Source organism: Phasianus colchicus, chromosome 9, assembly GCF_987193195.1.
Source record: "Phasianus colchicus chromosome 9, bPhaCol1.hap1.1, whole genome shotgun sequence".
Classification (NCBI taxonomy): domain Eukaryota; kingdom Metazoa; phylum Chordata; class Aves; order Galliformes; family Phasianidae; genus Phasianus; species Phasianus colchicus.
Genome location: NC_143444.1, coordinates 9,877,752 through 9,897,408, shown reverse-complemented (window position 1 = coordinate 9,897,408; position 19,657 = coordinate 9,877,752). Strand labels below are relative to the sequence as shown.

At 55.3% G+C, this 19,657-nt stretch overlaps 2 protein-coding genes and 1 long non-coding RNA gene across 3 annotated transcripts; 1 reads left to right on the top strand and 2 right to left on the bottom strand.

Annotated features, from left to right (window-relative positions):
• Positions 1–644: 644 nt before the first annotated feature.
• On the bottom strand, positions 645–8,282 carry RGS5 (regulator of G protein signaling 5). Its single transcript, XM_031595785.2, has 5 exons — positions 8,073–8,282; positions 4,609–4,719; positions 3,972–4,033; positions 3,702–3,868; positions 645–3,439 (listed from the first exon to the last, which is right to left on the bottom strand). The coding sequence occupies exons 1-5, from the start codon at positions 8,114–8,116 to the stop codon at positions 3,278–3,280; spliced, it is 546 nt and encodes a 181-aa protein (XP_031451645.1). The 5' UTR covers positions 8,117–8,282; the 3' UTR covers positions 645–3,277.
• Positions 8,283–8,301: 19 nt separating this feature from the next.
• On the top strand, positions 8,302–11,876 carry LOC149916811 (uncharacterized). Its single transcript, XR_016469124.1, has 3 exons — positions 8,302–9,374; positions 11,267–11,407; positions 11,480–11,876. It is a non-coding gene; the product is annotated as an uncharacterized LOC149916811 (long non-coding RNA).
• Positions 11,877–12,013: 137 nt separating this feature from the next.
• HTATIP2 (HIV-1 Tat interactive protein 2) lies at positions 12,014–14,884 on the bottom strand. Its single transcript, XM_031595782.2, has 5 exons — positions 14,630–14,884; positions 14,453–14,560; positions 14,164–14,301; positions 12,868–12,929; positions 12,014–12,437 (listed from the first exon to the last, which is right to left on the bottom strand). The coding sequence occupies exons 1-5, from the start codon at positions 14,789–14,791 to the stop codon at positions 12,212–12,214; spliced, it is 696 nt and encodes a 231-aa protein (XP_031451642.1). The 5' UTR covers positions 14,792–14,884; the 3' UTR covers positions 12,014–12,211.
• Between the last annotated feature and the right edge of the window lie 4,773 nt (positions 14,885–19,657).

The window sequence follows — 19,657 nt, the reverse complement described above, 5'->3', positions numbered from 1 at the left end:
CCCAAGAATGCGTGGTGATGCAATTCACTGACTAAAGTTACTCTGAAAAGTCATTTCACAGGTGGCTCTGCTCCCATTGTTTTAAATCAGGGAAGGGTGAAGCAGCCATTATACCCCTACAGGTGTGCTCCCCCGCAGAGGAATCTATCATCTTGGGGCTGGGAGTAGGGGTAGGCTTTTGGGGATCCATGCTGTTCCTGACAGGGAATGCCCACCCTCATCACAGGGCTGGGGTGAGCGCGGGGCCACTCATGGAGGGGGGAACCTCCTCATTGCAAATCCCTGGTGTCCCATGTGCCTCTGCAGCTGGGATCTCCCCTTCCCCAACTGCACATCAGAGCTCCAGAGGGGAGCACACTGCAGCTCAGTGCTCAACCTGACTGTGTGCCCAAGCACTACAGGTGTAGAGCTGCCCACTGGGGGATGCCCAGACTGTGCTGGCGCCAGGGGTTTCCTCCACTCCAGTCTCGTGGGGTGATATTTTTATTCCCTTTTCCAGTTTCTTGGGAAACTGACACATCTGGCACAGCTGAAGCTCTCAGAGGACTTTGCTGCTTGCCAGGGCTTTGGGAGTACCCTATGGAAGGTAAGGACATACTGCCCCTTCAACACAGAGACAGAATAAATAGTCCACTGAGACAGTAGCAGAAATAAATGTTTATATGTGGATTACTGAGTGGTACAAGAATGTGGGTTAATGCAACCAGTTCCTCAGTGCACACCAACATCCTGCATCTTAAAGCATGGAAACCACATGGAGAACGTCAAACTGAGAAGCAGCTCCTTGGACCTGTAAGGAGCCCATCTTGCTCCAACCTTGGATGTTGGCCATGGCCCTCTGCATTCCCAGCCAGGGAGCCCAGACCAGTGGCCAAGGGCTGGGGTGAGCCCTGGGACACCCTCAACCACCCATGGGCACCTGTGGCCATCCCATGCTGGCATGGTGCTGGGGCCCAGGCTGCATCATGGGGTTGCCTTGCCCCATGGCAGAGGAGGATCCCCAGGCACCCTATGGGCCTTGGCGTGCGCAGTGCCAGAGCCATGGCACAGAGTGGCTTCTAAGGGTGTGAGGGAGGATGCACCTCTCTTTTCAGCAGGTGAGGGCCTGAGGTTTCCCTTGGTGGTGTTGGGGACCATGCTAAATCCATTTACTTATCCCTCAGACCCCAGGCACTGTATCCTGCACTTTGATTCACAGACTGACTGGGATCTGGATGCCAATATTAAGACTATGTTTATGTGTGTGTGTATACTTAAGTATGGATGCAACGTTATAGATGTATAATGTCATGTGAAGAGTGCTCATATATATGCCAAACTTGGTAAAAGCAAGAGTGACAAAATACATGAAGCATTTGCTACCAGAGATATGATGGTTGGTACTAACTTGGCAAACACTCCTGGGCCTGCAGAAAGCCTGGCCATGCGGTGCAAGCATCGCTATGTTTCCAGGTGAGCATGCCCAAACGAGCCTTCTACACAAACACAACTTCACAAGAACTCCGAAACACTTTGGGGGGCACAATTCATGGCCGCCCTATTCCTTGCTGGAACTGTTACATCACCCCTAAAGCAAGTTTCCAACATTTTCAGCAGAGGTCGAGCTGGGGTGGGATTCCCAATGGGACCGTTTCACCTCCATGGCCTCCAGCTTTCTTTTGGGCATTCACATACCCCAGCCCTGTTTTCCTGCCCCACGCAGAGCTGCTGCAGCCAATGACATCCCAGGTTTTCTTTGCACATTCAGCTTCCGGTAGAATCCAAACTTCAAGAGTGTCAACATCAGAGTTCAACTGTGTGAGGGTATCTGGAAATAGCTGCCAAAGCATTCATGGGAAGTAAAGGTCTGGGTCTTTCCACGGAGAGGCCTGATTGGATTTGCATTTCTGTGCTGTGAACAGGGAGGTTAAACATGCCAGACTTGGTTATGGTAGCATCTCTTCATGAAGACATGCAGGTGGTGGTGGGGATATCCTGATGGCGGGGCTGCCTGAGCCTCCTGCCCACTCCTGTCATGCATCCATGCTGAGGTTATCCCACACCTTTGGGCAGCTTGAGCCACCCCAGAGGACTCACCAGCCTCACCCTGCTGCTCCAGCTCTGACTTTCCCAGCCACTTGCTTGAGAGGAGAAAAAAAGCCACTGCCAACATCATGCTTATGGTTGCCTTCATCTTTCCCCTGCATCCCCTCCCTGCCTGGAAAATGCAGCCCACTTCATGTGGTATTTTTATTCGTTGCCGTAGTGACAGTGTGTAAATATTTGGGTTTACTGAGGTTTTGATCCAATTCTGTAAACGCTGAGGAGGCTTTGTGGAGCCTCATGGCCTAAAGTTTAGCAGTCTGAGTGCGGGTGAGTGCAGGCAGTGAGTCCCTGCCTGCTGCTCCTTGCACATGGATGCTGCAGGGATCCCCCAGGGATGGGGCTCAGATCATTCCACATCCAGGAACTCTCTGTTTCGGGGCTGGATGAGGCCCCAGCTACCTTTTGCATGTGCCTTTGCCTCATCGTCAGATGCAATTTCTTCTGGTAGCAGACAGCAGGCTGGATTTGGATTGCTTGAAAAGATGTGGTCTTTTAAGAGATGGCCTTGTGGAAACACATGCCCTGGGCAGAGAGAGGGAGACAGAAGAGAGAGGCAGGCTACACAAACTCAACAGAGTTTGTTATCTGTTCAAGAAGATGGGGTTTTATTGTTCCAATGACATCTTTGGCTTTGCTGTTTGCTTGCTTTATGTTCCCTGGAATTTGCTCTGACGGGTTTCACCCAGCAGCTCTTTTCTCCCCCAGCATGACAGTCCTCCCTCCTCTCACCAGTGCCCCTGGTTTGGGTTTGTGCAGAAGTATCGCTGTGGCATGCCTGCTGCAGAGAAGCAACCAGAGAGAGAAGCAATCACAGCAGCACCCCCAGAGATGCCACCTGAGTATGGCATCAGCCATCAGGGCCACAACACCAGGCTACATGTCAGCAGTGGGGATGCAGCTGCGGGCTGGAAACTATGAGCTTGGTACATAGGGTTGCTAAACAACGCCAGTGTTTTGAACTAGTCAGGCCCTGGAGCATCACCTGGTGCTCCTGTGAGCTGGTCCTCTATGGAAAAGAAAGGAGACACTGGGCCATCTGAGTGTCCAAAGCACTGAGGCAGGTGTTTAGCAACATTCCTACGTACTCTTGTAGGGTGGCATCATGAAAGCAAAGTGGCTATAGGAGTAGGTGCTGAGACAAAAGCAATAGGGCTGCTCGTGGTGAGCTGCCTCGTGCAGCCTGGCCGCATTGCTACTTGATTAACTCCTGATAAAACTCCGACCGCACGAATCTGGGCAGGGAATCTTTCTCCATCAGAGCAAAGATCCTCTTCTGGGCCATATCAAAGCTGCTCGGCGATGGCTCCACCAAGTTCTTCATGGTCACAGCCTTGGTGAAGTGGTCAATGTTCACCTGCGATGGGAGCGTGAGAAGGATGGGAGCTTCACATTTGTGAGGGGATGGTGGCATCACCTCACTTGCTCCATCCCACTAAAAGGTCATGGGGACAGACCTGGCGGGTTCAGCCAGGCAAGAGCTGAGGGTGGCTGCTGAGTCTGCAAACAAGGCACCGGAGCTGCTGCAAGCCCCTTGGCTGTGGCACAGCCTGCCCTGCAGCCATCAGCTAGAGGAACCCCCATCCCTCCCAGCACCGTCCCACCCTGCAGCCACCGACCTCTTTGGGTGCCTCGGTCTGGATGAACTCCTCGTAGATCCTCTTGGCCTTCTCTTCCATCTTCATAGGGGACTTGGTCTTCTTGTAGTCCTCACAGGCCACCCAGAACTCGACATTCTCCTCACTGAACTCAGAGCACAGGAAGCTGCGGAAGCTGGCGAGCCCATCTGCAGGGGTCAGGCACTGCTGAGCACTGGGGCATCCTGAATCCCCACTGCACACCAGGGGAACATTGGCTGTGGGGGGGCATGGTCACAGAGGGGGACTTACAGGGGTTCTGCAGGAGCTTCTCCAGTGAGTCACGCCACTGCAGGACCTCCTCTGGGGATGGTCTGAAGGGGTAAAGAAAGCCTGGGTAGCTCATGCTCATCGTGCAGCAGGTGGTCATTCCTTAAAAATGGGGAGGGATGGAGTGAAGAGCTCTGGAGAACTGGGGTGATGGGTCACCAGGATCTCTGAGGCTTAGTTTAGGAATAGCAAGGCGGGGTGCCATAGAATCGGGGCAAAAGGAAAGCACTCCCCATTGAGGGACCAGTGCAAGTCAGACAACTCAAGTCATGATTTTTAAAGTGGAAATGAACATTAGGCCATGTGAAGGGTGACATGATGGTGACAGTGCTGAGGGATTGTAAGTGCACTGGGGCAGCAGCTCGGATGTCCTGATGCCCAGGCTCACAGTGAGGCTGGGCTGGGGGTAATAATGGGACTATTGACTATGTACAGGACACCATTCTGCTTTTAGATTTAAGTTAACTTTTCTTTTAAAGGCTCATTTTGCCTCCTGACATGATTCTCAATCCACCCACTCCACAAAACTTGTGTTAAATGAATGTGTAATCTCAATGCAAACTGAGTTTTGTGAGAATGCTGCATTCCATGGAGCCATGCTACCCAAACCCATGCTCACTTCACAGCCTTGGCTGGCTTCTCCGGCTTCTCCGGGTAGGGGATGATGAAGTCAATGGCCGAGTCAGGCTTCTGAAGCAGTGTGCCCAACTTGGTCTTGATCTCCTTGGCCCTGCAGGAGTGAGCAGAGGCAGGTCAGGCAGGGATACAAGAGAGACCACAGAGCTGCTGGGGTGGCACAGCCATGTGGCCAGGCACCCAGCCTGGTAGAGAGCCATGTTGCTAATTACATGTGATCAAATGGGCCTTAATGCTGTAAAGGAGCCTGTCTGAAGCGTTTCAAGCCAGATGCTCAGAATTAGCCACAGCTCGTAAGCTTGATCACTTTGTTTTGTCCCCATCTGTGGCCGGGATAATCACATCACCTGTCCCATACAGATGGATTGGGGATGTCTGTGCAGTTTCTATGGCAATAAGTCCAAAGGAAACGAGCAGGCAGGCTGCCCATGCATGGTGCATGGTGCCTACCCCATGTCAGCCTGCTCCCGTGCACCCACTGCATTGCACAGCTCAGCCCTCAGCAGCACTTCAGCCTTGTGCCTGTAGCAGGGAGGGCTCTGCAGACCCTGGGGGCTGCACTGGAGCCTCACCGTGGCGTGGTGACAGAGGCCACGCTGCACATCTCCAGGGCTCATTGCACTTCTCCTCTCAACTGTTTATTTTCACATGCTCTCTGTGCAAGATCGTTCCCTTGCTATGTCTGCTATTTCACTCCCATTCTTTTTTTTTTTTTTTTTTTTTTGTCTGCCTGCAAATCTCTCTCTGTTTTGCTTTTCCACCCTCCACGGGTGCGTGCTGCCTGCTGCAGCCACCAACAGCAACCCTCACATGGAGCAGAAGCACAGCCAGAAAACTAGCTTTTCTTAGAAAATGACTACAATGACAGGACAGCTTCCATCCCTCGTGCTTCCAATGCAGGTCAGACCCTGCCTGGATGGAGCAGGACCTGAGGTGAAGGGCAGTAAGGTCCCCATACCCCCATGCTGAGGGGACCCTGGGGCTACATCCCCTTGGCACCACCACCTCTGTCCCAGCTTAGCTTGGTGGCAGGACTCAGGTGGGTGGGGGACGTGGGCTGTGCTGGCAGCAGGTCACCAGGACCCACATCTAAGCCACAAGCATGACTACATAACAAAGAAGAGAAGGGGACCAGACATCTGTCCCTGTCTGAGCAGGACACGGTGCTCCACCACCCTGCTATTGGTGCTGACCTGTGCTGCGGGTATGGAAGTGGTCAGCATCACTTTACATAGCAGCAGGTGCTCCTTGGATAGCATTTGGCCCTTGCTCAAATTCCCATCCTGTAACAGACTCAGAGCCAACACCTGTGTGGCACAAAGGGCACAAATGAGCACTGATAGCCCTCAGCAGCCCCACCTGAGCTCCCTGCCCTATATTTTAGGCTCAGGGCTGTGTTATGACCTCTTCTCCTGCTGCTCTGTTCTCTGAGCAGCCCTAGCCTTGCTCCATCTCTTGGTCTGGCTGTGATACACCTGGGGCTGCCTTGACACATGTCCCAGCTGGTATGGGGATGGGACCAAGGACCTCCCCATCCTGAGTGTGCATCCTCAGCTGTGGGGCCTCATTGGTGTACAGGGAAGCTCCTGAAATGAGAAGGTTGCCGAAAGGAGAGCCAGAAGGGCTGAGCACTCACAGGCATGTGGGTGGGCAGAATTATTTAAAAGGCGCTGTCCTGAAGTGCTCAAGTAGATGTGTCACCAGTTTTCAAGCAAGCCTTCAGGAAGACTAAACAGCGGGGTTGAAAAGGAAAGCGATAAGCAAACAGGCTTTCTTCACAAACGCCAGAGTGAGAGGAATGGAGAGACCGTGAACTGTGGAAGGTTACGTGTGAAAATACGTGGGAGCAAGCCAAGAAAAAGTCTGAGGAACAGCTTCCAAAAGGCATTAAGAGAAAATATGGACTCTGTCAAACACATGAAGATGCAGGCCAGGAGAGCTTCAAAGTTAGAAAACAAAACAAGAAGCTCAAAGACGTTAAAGCTGCAACTGAAGGACTGCAGCTCTTGGTTTGCTTCCAGGCAGAAAAGCTTCTGGGGCCATTTGTATGGGGAAAGCTTTCTCTGGGCAGGATCTGCTTGATGTCCTGACAGGTGGGAGAGCCTGGGGAGCGAGCAGCCACCAAGGAGCCTTTGTGGCATCACAGTGCAATATCCCCACGATGGCTGGTGTGGGATGTAACATCCCTTGTGAGGAGATGGACTTTGGGGATTGCTGGGGAGCTGTGTGGCTGCACAGCCAGTGCTGCTCGAAATGTCAGCAGCAGCTGTAGCAGCTGGCTGTGGTGGACACATGGACAAATATGGAATGTTAGAGAGGAGGCAGTGCAGTGCTGGCTGCAGGAGCAGCCTCCAGACAGGCATCTCGGCTCTCTGCAGAGGCCAGCAAGCGTGTGCTGCGGGGAGAGGGTCAGGAGGGACCAGTCTTGCAGTCTAGCAGGCCTTCAGCAGGACCTCCCCATACGCGCTGCAGGAGAAATCACTCCACGGTAGACAGCATGGAAAAGGTAGGAGCTGGTGCTTGGGGATCCTCATGAGGGTGAGGGAATGTGGGCTGAGATCTTACAGGAGGTGAGCAGGATTGGGCTGAGCTGGCTGTGAGCAGGGCAGCTGCCAGATTGCTGGAGCCCTGAGGAATGCAGGTGGAGTCTCATGCAGCAGGTTCTCTTCCAGCAGCACATACGGAGAGCCCCTGGCTCCCCAGACCTCCAGAAGCCTTTTGTAATAACCAGAGCCCGAAACGGAGGTGTCTGCCCCAAAATGCTCCCGCAGTGTGGAAGCAGCCAGCTGGTGCCACAAGCATCATCATGGGCAGGCAAGGTGAGACAGCAAGAGGGGACAAACAGCGCTGTGTATAAAGCTAAGCCTCATGAGAAGGCTCAGGGCTGTGGTCATCAGTGCTGAGGAGAACACAGTCAGCCAAAAAGGATTTTGAGGCACTTCAGAGCTAGAGGAGGTTTTGGAGCAGAGTGGCAACAGCTTTTCTGCTTTCCCTACCATGCTTTGCAAACATTACTGTTGCAACCCTGAGACCCACAGGAGAGTGCAGCTGCACAGACCCATAGCTCCGAGCAGTGAAACTATTATGGGGGCTTGCCAGCAGCATCCCCAGGCACCTTGCTGCATGCTCAGCCTGCTCCTGCACCAACAAAGCTGCCCTAAGGTTTCTTGGGAACAGCAGCTCCCTGTTCCCTGGTAGGACAGGTGGGGAGGCAGGACTAGATGCTGGTTCTCTGTTCCACAAGCATAGGCAGAGATACAGCATGGGGGAACAGTGGGGTCAAGGGGTGGTTTTTGGGACACTGCAGCCTTGCCAAACAGAGAGGTTCCCAAACCAGAGTTTAGGACTGCATCACTGCTCACCCTCAAGCTCTAAGCCACCCACAGCTGGAGCAGCCCCATCCCTTCCCTCCCAGTCCATAAGCGACGCAGAACCAGCTGCTCTCACCTCTCCAGGCATGTGTGCGGCAGTGCGGCGAGTCCTTTGCACATCTTGGCACGTTTCTCCTTCCTCAGCTGCAAGAAAAGGGAGTGCGATGACTGCGACTCGATCTGCAGCCCAGCTCTCCCTCCGACAGCTATATAGTGCAGTCAGCTGGATCCCTGCCAGCCCCCAATGCCGTCCCAAAGCAGCTGGCCCGGCCGTCTCACAATTTTGTTTTCCCCTCTCCCAGCTTGCACGGGGAAATGCATGTGCCTGGGGTGAGAGCAGGGAATGGCAGCGCCAGGGCCAAGCTGCAGAGCTTGGAGAAACCTGCCAGGCTTCCCCTTGGTGGTGTAGCACGCTCTGGGGCAGTGTTTAGAGGAGGTGCGTAGTAACGCTGCTTGCAAGTGAGCGTTTTTCCTACAAAAATACTACCTGTGTGAAAATCAAGTGCTTAGGAGAAGGATTTGCCTTTGAAATAAACATTGTGATTAATGTCAAAACCTCCAGTTTCAGCAGTGCTTATCAGCAAGTGAGTGATAGGTAACGTTTGTTCCAGAACAAGTTATAAACGTAAAAAAGTGTTTTAATGATAACAAGTGGTTTGGTTTTATGATGGTGATGCTTTGATAAGGCTCAGATGGTTTCCTACCTTGACTTTTATGTGGAGTTTCTTTTCCCACCCCCTTGCAGATGAGCCGAGCAAACATCAGAGCCCAGAGCTGCCTGCAGAGTGGGGAATGGTGCCTGAGCATAGACCCAGCACCTGTCCTCTGCAGTGTGACAGCACTTCTCTTGGATTGAGAATGTTTACTTTGTTTGCTCCTCTGAAGCTGGAAACCGTGGAGCCAATGCCTACCTATGGTGTGAGTTCTTCCCAGCCTCAGCCAGGCATGGTGAAGAGGCAGTGCTTTGGAGTGAGGCTGAGGGGCAAATTCCTGGGCGTCAGCCTGGCTGTGGGTGGCCCAGCACCAAGCCTGTGGCTCCAAAACTGCTCCAACACCTGCTGCAGGTGTGTGCACGTGGCACTGGGGATGACCTGCTCTGATTTCTGACCCACGTTAGTCATTATATATATGCTGCAAGGAGAGCCAGGCAATTCCTTGTGCTTTAACAGTACGTAAAGTGGCAAGGGTGAACGTAACTGCCCTGGATGGATTTAAGCTCACCCCAGATGTGCTTTCTGCTCCCCAGTTGTGTCAGAGCTGTGCCCCTCTTTATCCCTGGGGCTGACGTGGGCCCTGTTCCAGCCCATCTCCTACTGCTGTGCAGCAAGCTGGTGTCCACATTTGACTAGAAGAGGAGGGGAATCAACTCTTTGAAAGGGTGAGTGACAGCAGGACAAGGGGAAATGGTTTTAAGCTGAGGGAAGGGAGATTTAGGTTGGACATCAGGGGGAAATTCTTTACGGAGAGAGTGGTGAGGTACTGGAACAGGCTGCCCAGAGAGGTTGTGGATGCCCCGTCCCTGGAGGTGTTCAAAGCCAGACTGGATGGGGCCCTGGGCAGTCTGGTCTAGCATTAGGTGGAATGGTTGGTGGCCCTGCATGTGGCAGGGGGGTTGGAGATTCATGATCCTTGAGGTCCCTTCCAACCCTGCCAATTCTGTGGTTCTGTGACTAGGAACCTAAAGCTGGAAGTCTGCTAGAAACAGGCATGGCCATCTCTGCCTCTGGACTTAGCAATTACTGGTTTGCAATGGCAGTGGGATAAAAGGAAGGACGCCTGAGGTATCTGAGAGGATCAGGCGCTCTATCAGCCTCTGCCTGAGCTGTTATTGGCACGGAGATGCTGCACCCTGTGCTGGAGACAGCCCAGAGCCCCATGGCCCCAGGGCTGTGGGGTGTGCCAGGCTCTGCAGCCTGCCTGCAGGTGCCGTTGTCACCCAATGGGGCTGCCGGGAGCGGGACGGGCAAACGGCACGGCGGTTCTCACAGCTCCCCATCCAGGAGGGCAGCAGGGCCATGAGAGCCACACGGGAAGCCATGCGCCCGGCTGCGGAGTCGTGGGGACTGCAGTTGTTTTTTCCTCATTAATCTCCAGCAACGAAGCCAGGGTCGGCTATCCCGGGGGAGCTGGGATCTGTGGGAGCAGGAGGTCTGCGTGGATGCTGTCCAGCAGACACTGAGCAACCTTGCAGCTGCAGCACAGCTCCCACTGTGCCAACCTCCTGCTGCTCCGAGGGGATCTCAGCGGCTCAGAGCACCCAGGGATGCCCCTGCAGACCTATTCCCCCACCTCGTGCCTGGTCCTCCATCTCCTTCAGCCCCAGCTGGGTGAGGAGGGGCTGGGGAGATGCTGCGCGGTGCCTCTCTGCTGAGCAAAAACAAGGGCTGCACAGAAATAGCCGGTGTTTTCCCCAGACCTTTGTCTAGTAATAAATGTTTGTTTTGTCCATTTCAAGGCTTTGGAGTGCTAAGAAAATATTTCCTAAAAGGAATACGCAGACCTTCTTCTTCTTCCCACGACAGCTTAATTTCTTTAAGAGCCCTTTTGGGAGAGCGTTTTGGAGACCCAAGTGCCCTCTGAGGACCATGTCCTGTGTACACAGCAACTGACATCCTCAAAGAGCAATATGGGCTCGTGCCTTCAAACTGCCCACTCAAAAGCCACATGGAATCTCCCATTGCACCGTATTTATTCTGGTTTCTGTTATTTCAAGCCTTTATTTTCCTTTCTAACAACTTGCCTTTTATAGAACGCAGCTTTGCTGCTTTGCAGCTTCCTGGTTCCCACTGGAACTTTCTGAAAATTAACATCATATTTAGCAACACTGACTTCTTGGTGGATGGATTGCCCCAATTCTCACCCAAGGCACTCTCTGGCAATCCATCTGAGCACTCCTTCTGGCACTGGCCATTTTTTAAAACTATGCATTCTAAAAATGTGATTAAAAATCACTTTTTCCCCTACACACCCCAATGCTTTCGGACAGTCTTGTGTCCCTGAAGGAATGATGCTGGTGTGAGCCTGTTCATAGGCTGATATGAGTCAACTCCTTAAGCTTTCCTATGCTGGCTCTCTCATAAAACCTGCTTGTGTCATGCCCCACCAGGCTCTCTGGAGAGCTTTTTGCCTCTCACACTGTTGTGATTTATGTTTACGCCTTAAGGATGTTTTCCTCAAACCTTCTTGGTCTACCTTTTACCTGTAACTTCCCAGAGTTTGCATTCTTTATTTTCATTCTCTTGTACGTATGCAATTTTTGCATCTTCACAGGTCTCGTCGTTTCAAACATTCACCTGCTGAACACATCACCTTCGATAACAGCTCTGAGCACGGGAATGCATTTACACCAGCGTAGCCCAGCACTGCATGTTTGAGCAGCCTTCATGCTGCATAAGCCACAAACCCCTCCAGGTGTGTGTGTGTGTGCTATTCCTGAGCGGCCCACCTTGCATGTCCCTTTTTACATTAAGAATTACTCTGCAGGTCTCCCTTTGGCTCTCTCAGGATCAGCCTCCCTGGATTACTGCTTGGTGGTACCACGTCTCTGAGTTACCAGCTCGGTGATGCGAATGTTTGTGCGGGAGGACAGAGACCAGGCACCCATCTCCTCTCCCCTTCTGAGTCACTGACACAGGGACCACAGGGAGGTTGAAGAAGAGAAAACCCTGGAAAGCCACTGGGCCCACAGCCAGACGGGAGCGCAGGAGTCACGTAAAGCTCCCAGCTGCGGAGCCACCACGGTCCTTGACCCTTGTGAGAGGCCTGAGAATGGCTGTGGTGCAGGGGCTAGGATGGAAGGGGGTCCCGGGCAGCCCAATAGCCCTGCCTCCTTTGCCATGCAGCAGAGCATGAGGACATGGGTGCTCTGCAACTGCTGTGATCACAGCCATGTGAAGGGTGCTGGTGCCTGGGGACAGCTGTGCCCCAACCACATACCCAAATGCATTCCCTGAGGTGGCACCAGGAAATGCAGCCAGGCTGGCAACATGCAGGTGGAAAGCAGGATTTCAACACAGCTAGCACACGCCAGTCACAGGGACCTTTATTCAAGATCTCAATTCAAGGAATTGTTTAAATTATAAAATGCTTACCCAGATTTGCACCCCAGCTCCCCATTGTCCATGCAAACACTCCACTATTATCCCATACATTCATCATCAGCCCAGAAGAGAATCCAGAAGGTCAGCCAACCACTTGTTGCCCATGCCTTTAGCTCTATGTGCCCGGCTGCGGCACTGCCTTTCCCAGCTGATGGATGGCTTTGTTCTCCAGCACCTCCACCTTCTCCCCACTCGGCTGGAGCACACTGGCCACCATTGCCCTCGCCACCGTTTCTACAGGCACTGTGTAAGCAGTGGGGCAGAACCGGGCGCCGAATCCCAGAATCCGCTGCGTGATCCACTCGGTGGGGCGGAACTCCTGGCGTTCACACAGCAGCACCCTGCGGGGCAAGAAGGTGAGGTGGGTCAGGCTGCAGGGCCCAGCCAAGCTGGAAAACTTGCATTGGGCCCAAGTGGCTTCTGCAGGGCCCTGGAATGAGTGGGCTGATCGCTGGGAGCTCCTTTTACCCATGGCGTTGCCAAAACCTGGGATGCTGGTTCTCCCAGCTAGAGTATGGTTGAAAGGATACAGGAGAGCAGCCCCTCCACACAGGCTGACCTCCAGATGAAGTTAAGCTTCAACCAATGTCCCTCAACCTGTGCTTTGAGCCTGGGCTTGCTGCTTATAGCAGAGGGGAAGAGGTGCAGGCAGGAGCAGCATTTGCATCTGGAGGATCTCTTCACTTCCTTTCCAACCCTCCCCTAACATACCCTGCCCATGGCCCCCATCTCCCAGCCCTTCCCTGGCTCTGTGTCCCCTCTGCTACTCACGCTGGCCGAAGAATGGTGCAGCGGTCAAAGCCGACAGCCTCAACCAGTTTCTCCACTTCTCCCTGTCACAGTGGGGACAAAACAAGTTGAGGATGATCACAGGCACCTTGTCTCCCACCCTATGAATCAGGAAGAAGGAAGAGCTGAGCTGTGGGCAGGACAGTGTCTGGCTGGTGCTGCATCCTGCAACCTACCCCAGGACCCCCAGTGCACAGCACAGCCACAGGACACGGCTGTAGTGCTGGGGCTGATCAGCATGGATTTAGCTCCCAAGCTTTTACAATGTGGCAAAGGTAAAATGAACACACAAAGGAAAGCTTCTGAGTTGGTGGTACAGAAAAATATGGACACAAAAAGGGAGGAGCAGAAGACCTCCTCAGAGGTAGGTGGCCAAAGAGCAGCAGTGGCTGACCCTTCCCCACCTGCCCAGCCACAGTCCCAACAGCCTCTTGAGGGCTGTGAGCAGTCTTGCATCACCTCTGTACCAGCCACCTGCAAGTATTGCCCAACACGCAACTGGTGTGTGCTTGTGAGCTGTGAGTAATCCTCCAGATAACTTAGGAGAGGAGGGTTGCAGTAGGAAGGGCACAGAGCACCCAAATCGGCAGGAGCCGGGTATGTTTGGCCATGGGTAAAGGTCACTCCTCTCCCAGCATGACAAAGGCAGGGCCACAACCATGTCAGAGGAGAGGGGTTTCTTGGAGGGCAAGGAAGGGAGAACCAGAGCTGACCCTGCTTGAAATGCAAAGCATTTTGCCAAGATGCCAATCACCAAAGCAGAGGGCAGGGCAGTGCAGGGACCCAAACGGGGCAAAAGGATGGGTCAGCAGAGAGCCCAGGAATTCAGTAACAACAAAAACAAAACTCAGCTGTAGAAAGACAGCTCTAGAAAGCTCTCTAGGAAAGAAGTGTCAGTGCCAGACAGCCAAACAGCAGTCAGCAGCGCTCCCTTGTAGCCACAGCGCTAACTGCAGCAGCAGCAGCACAGCGGGCAGAGCTGTGGCAACGGGATGCTGCCCAGCCTGGGCACTGCCGGTGTTACACACTGCAGGCAGGAGCGAGTCCTGCAAGAGTAGGTGGTGCTGAGTAGTGTAAGGATGCTGAGCGCCTGGTGTCTGCCCTTTAGGACGCAGCAGGGCACGCTGCTGTGCTGCCAGCCCACCTCCTGGGCTCTCTGTTCCCCCTCAGCAGGGGAGTCCTGGGGCCACTTGGACCCCTTGCAACCTCAGCCCCATCTTCGTTCCCAAGTGTCCCCGCATCTCCATCTCTAGGAGCACGCCCAGCTTCCCTCCTCACCTTCACCCGCAGGTACAGGAAGCTGCTGCGCTCGTTTGCTCCCTGGGAGGACTGCAGGACGAAGTGTTTGCAGCCCCCTGCCCGCGCCAGCTCGGCTGCCTGCGCCACGTAGTCCCGGTCCACACGGACAAAGCCATCCTAGGGCAGGGCAGGGAGCGGGGTCAGCAACCTCTCACCTAACGGCACCCCGTTGGGAGCGGAGGCACCCACGGCACATCCCCCAGGCCTGAGCATCTCGCTGGGCGAGGCGATGCCCGCTGACCCCCTGGGACCGTCCAGGGCCACTCACCGCACCCGCTTTGCTCCGGGTGGTGCCCAGGCAGCAGAAGCCCACGTCGTGGCCGCGGAAGGCATCGGCGTGCTCGCCCAGCCGCTCAAAGTCCACCACCGCCTGCTCCTGGGGGAGGCACGTGGGTCAGGGTGGAACCTCCAGCACGGACCCCGCAACCCCCGGCCCACACCGCACCACGGCCACGCCGCTCCCCTCGGGCAGGCTCAGCTGCCGCCTCCCGATCACCGTCACTCTGCTGAAGGGCCGCTGTGCGCACAGCTCCCGCAGCAGCGCCCGGCCCGTCGCCCCCGAGCCCCCCAGCACGAAGCAGGAACCTCCGCTGCTCGGTGCCGCCATGCTTAGGGGAGGTGCCGCGCTGCAGGCTGGGCTGCGCTGCTGCTGCTGCTTCTGCTGCTGCTGCTTTCCCCGCCTGTCCCAGCGCTCCGCCCTGCTGTGATGGCTGCTGAGGAGCCAGGCCCTGAGCAGCCTTGCAAAGTGTCACCGGGATGATGAGAGACAGTACGTCATGCCAGCGGGGGTGGCAGCAGAATGTCCACACCCTCAGCCTGTGCTGTCTCTATGCTGGGGTCAGCTCAGTGAGAGCTCTGACAGAGAGTGTCCTGGAGGCCACCCTGCTCTGTGTCCCCAGAGAGATGTCACAGCAGGGGTACTCGTCTTTCGAACATCAAAGCCCTCAGGGCAGCATAGTGTGAGGCAGCCGTGTCCCAAGGGCAGGCAATGAGTCACCCCCAGGTGCTGCCCTCATGGGGCTCACAGCTCAGTGGTGATGGCATCCCCAACCAGCTGTGCCTTTCCGGGGACAGGCAGCTTCCCAGGGCTGTGGGGCACCCAGTCCCGTTTGTCCTGATTCCTGAGAAGGGAGGTGTGCAGCTTGACCGGCTGCTTTCAGGATCAGCCCAGCAATTTTCCATCCTGCTGAGCTCTCTCCTTGGCAAAGAGTGAGCCCGGATCCCTGCAGCACGTGCCACATGAGGGACATGACGTGTATCACCCAGATAATGGCCAGCATCCCTCTCAGCCTGCCAGTCACTGCCTACACCCCATCCAACAGACTGCACCCCGCCACCACAGGCTGGCCCGGTGCTGGGGTGCCCGTGTTCACTGCAGCATGGATGCACGGTGCCAGCACAGTGCAGCGTTTGACAACACGGCCCAGCCTGCTGCCTTCTGCCCCGACTGGATGGCAGCGCTGCCTGACGCCCTGCCACTCTCCCGCCTCTCCATCCCCGGCACGCACGACTCCCTCAGCCTGTTTGGTGGCCGGCGCCTTCGCTGCCAGAGCTGGGGCTTGGAGGCCCAGCTGGCGGCTGGCGTTCGCTTCCTGGATGTGCGCTGCAAGCTGGAGCGGGGCGAGCTGCGCATCTACCACCTGTGTACCTTCCAGCGGGTCAGCCTGCGGGGCGTCCTGCGCCGCACCCTGCGCTTCCTCCGCGCCCACCCTGGTGAGGCTGTGCTGATGCGCATCAAGGAGGAGCTGCCCTTCTTCCCGCGGTCCCGCTTCGCTGCCCGGCTCCAGCGCTGCCTGCTGGAGGAGAGCAGAGGTCGGCTGTGGTGCCGAGAGGAGGTGCCCACGCTGGGCCAGGTGAGGGGCAAGATCGTGGTGCTGGAGGCGCTGGAGAGGGCGGTGCTGGGCATCCCCTATGAGCGGCTGAGCATCAGCGATGCGTGGAACGTGCTCTCGCTGGAGAGGAAATGGGCACGAGCACAGCGGCACCTGGACGCAGCAGCCAGCGGGGACCCTGCCACCATGCATCTCACCTTCTGCTCCGGCAATGGGCTCTTCACCTGCCCCGAGGACGTGGCCCGCTTTGTCAACCCTCAGTGCTACCAGCACCTGCAGCGCTGCTCGGGGCAGCCGGTGTGCTGGGGAGTGGTCATTTTGGACTTCCCCGGGGCAGGCCTGCTCCAGCTCATCATTGAGAGCAACGCCCCAGGGACAAATGGAGGTGTGCCAGATGCCCCCAGCACCCCACAGACACCCCAGCGGCAGCGGGGACGAACGCTGCGGGTGGCACCGCTGGGGCCGGTGTCTCCCATGCTGCGGGCAGCCTCACGTGTCAGCCGACAGACATCAATGCAGAAGTGTGCCCGGAGATCCCGCACGGCATTGAGACACCTCTATGTGACATCCGTGTGACAGCGGCAGGGCTGGCAGTCAGTGGTGAGCAGCCCTGAGCTGCCCCTGTGCGTGGCATCCCTCCAGGAGCCAGGTATGGTGTTGGTGAGGTGGGGGCGAGCCCCAGTGTGGGTCTAAGCCAGCAAAATCCCCAGTGGAGTTAGGGATAAAATCAATCATGGAGCCATTTGAGTTGGAAAGGACTCTGGCCTGTAGTGAACAGTGACACCCACAGCTCCATGAGGAGTTCAGAGCCCCATCCAGTCTGACCTTGGCTGTCTCCAGGGATGGGGATTCCTATATCCAATCTAATTTCCTCTCTTTTAGTTTGAAACCACTTCCCCTTGTCCCATCACAGCAGAGCCTGCTAACGAGTCTGTCTACTTCTGGGACAGGGGATGGGATGGAGTAGAAAGATCCTGGTCTTAAATGCATCCAGAGAAGGGCAACGGAGCTGTGAGGGGTCTGAAGCACAAGTCTTAGTAGGAAACATTTCTTCTCAGAAAGAGTGGTTGAGCACTGGCACAGGCTGCCCAGGGAGGTGGTGGGGTCACCATGCCTGGAGGTGTTCAAGAACCATGGCACTGAGTGAGGGACATGTTCAGTGGGCATGGTGGGAATGGGTTGGGGTTGGACTAAATGATTCCATGATTCCATGATAAACCATAGATGTGGAAAGCCAGAATGTGGAGAAGGAGGAATTAATTTCAAAGTGACAGCAAAATATTGGGGGCACCCTTGCCCCCATTATTTTAGGTGGAGTTCTTTTCTTTTCAGAGTCTCACCCCATAAGTCTGGACTTTGAGAGAGGAACCAACCAACTCTGAGACAAGAAGCAGGACCAGAATGCAGGAGAGATGTCTCCTCAGCTCTGCACCCAGAAGGCAGTGAAGAGAAGGACACTTTCCAAGGAGCGAGGTCTTCAGGAGCAGAAAAATAACCAAGGTCCCAGAGTTGAGAGCATCAAAGCACTGCTGGCACTGAACACAAGAGGGCAGGAAGCACAAGGCAGGGCACTTGCCTGAGGCTGGAAGGAGAGGAAAGCTCAGCTCTGAGCTGCCAAAAGGTGAAGAATGAACATGCTCAAGGATGCTTCTGTGTGCAGGAAAATGGAGCTGGCCTCGCTGCATGGCCAGAGCTGTCTCCGGATTTCCTGGCAGGAGGACAGGACATTGTTTGCTCCGTGGGGCTGGCACCAGCCGGAGGCAAAGCTCTCATGGATGAGTGCATTCATCCGCTCGTCTGCATGGCTCTTTGCAGAGCTGCATGGCTGCAGAGCCACATCTGCTGGGGAGAGGGCCAGAGTGAGGGGAAGGGAAGAGGCAGAGGGGGGCAAAAACGTGCTGGGGGGGACGGGCAGCAGAATCCACCTCTGGGCTTTCCCTCTTGAAATAAGAAGACTGCATTAAAGCATTAAAGCAGACTGTTGCAGTAGCACTGGTGATGTCTGGGGGACACAAGGCAGTGCTATGAGGTCAATGAGTAGGGCTCCGTGGGACAGGATGCCCCAGGCTGCACTCACCCTGATAGGCAGGGCCACTTGTTTACTGCTCACTACACCGGCGCTGAGATAAGTTTCCATTATCTCCACCCCCACCATCCTGTTTGGCAAATCTTTACCCATGCCAGGCACGTGCTGCTGCAGCCAGGCAACGGGAGCCAGCCTCAGGGGTGCACAGATGGCAGCGATGCCATATGGCTCTCTGTCCCTCTGTTGTAGGGTGAAGGCACAAGGCTGAGATCTCCAGGGTCAGAGAAATGGCTCTGATGGGTATCAATAGGATAAGGGGGACACAGTGTGGTGGGCAGGGGCCCCAAACCCCCCTGCGCCTTGCAGCTAGGGTTGTTCCACCTGGGGCATGGCAGTGACATTTGGGGACATCCCCATCTTGGTTCAACAAATCAGTGCCACCATCTCGCCCTGCCCTGGTTGGGGTGATATTTGAGTAAACATGTCTTCCTGTGGCCAAACTGTTATCAGTTTCAGATTCTGAGAAAGATTGTATTGTGTGCCACACTGCACTCAGAGGCACCTCCCAGCTCTTTGGGGACAAAAAGCCCCCGTGGTGGCACTGTGGAGGGGAGCCATCCCTAACCCATACCCAAAAGGTGCCTCCAAAGCATCCTGGCTCAGTGTAGGGACTGGAAATGGGGTGGCATGGGGGGAAGGTGGGAGCAGGGCTGCACCCGATGGCTGCACCCTTTGGGGATGCCTCATGTTTCCATGCCCTGGGGGCTGTACGAGGTGCCCAGGAAGGTGCCTGTGGTATCACCAGAGGCAGCTGCTCCAGGCAGGCTGCGTCAGGGTGAGTCGGTTCCTCTGCGGTTTGCAGGGAATATTGCTCAAGGAGAGGAGAGGGCTGTACCACACAGGGATGGGGCCTCTGCCAAAAACAAGAGCAGTGTGCTTGGTGAAGGGCTCCTCCCAAGTGGCAGGGGAGCACCCCACTCAGCCTCGCGATGCCAGAGGAGCCTGCAGGATCCTTGTGAGGAGCATGTGCTCTGCAGCATGCCAACACCTGCCCAGAAGCTGGCCCTGGAACACCAGCAAGGCAAAACAGGATTATCCCCCAGATTATCTAGCTCCCAGGAGAGCTGCAGAACTGATGGCAATCCTCATTCCCCTCTGCCATGTGTACCCCTCTCCTCTACATGCACAGCATCATCCTTGGGTTCAAGGCTACGTCCTTCCCCTTGCAGTGGCTGCCTCCAGGTCTCAGCCAGTTCACTTCTGTTTTTACAACACTAGGGACTATTTGTAGCAACAAAATGCAAGTGGGAATATTTTTTTCTATTGTTTTGCCCCACTGTGCCAGCAGAAGTGAAACCAGCAGGGGCACGGCTTGTTTTCCTCCTGCCCTCCCCTGGGGCCGAGCATCCAGCAATATCCTTCTGACTGTCCTAGTGCAGCAGCAGCTTCGTCCCTCTCAGGGGACCATGGCTTCCCGAGGTGTCCCCCTGCCCAGCAGCCACCCCTCAGCTTCTCTGCCCACTGGGATGTCATTCCCTGTCCAAAGCACGAGAGCTGGCAAAGCGAATGCTGCTGAGATACTGCATGTACAGAAAGAGGGAGAATTGCAGTAGAA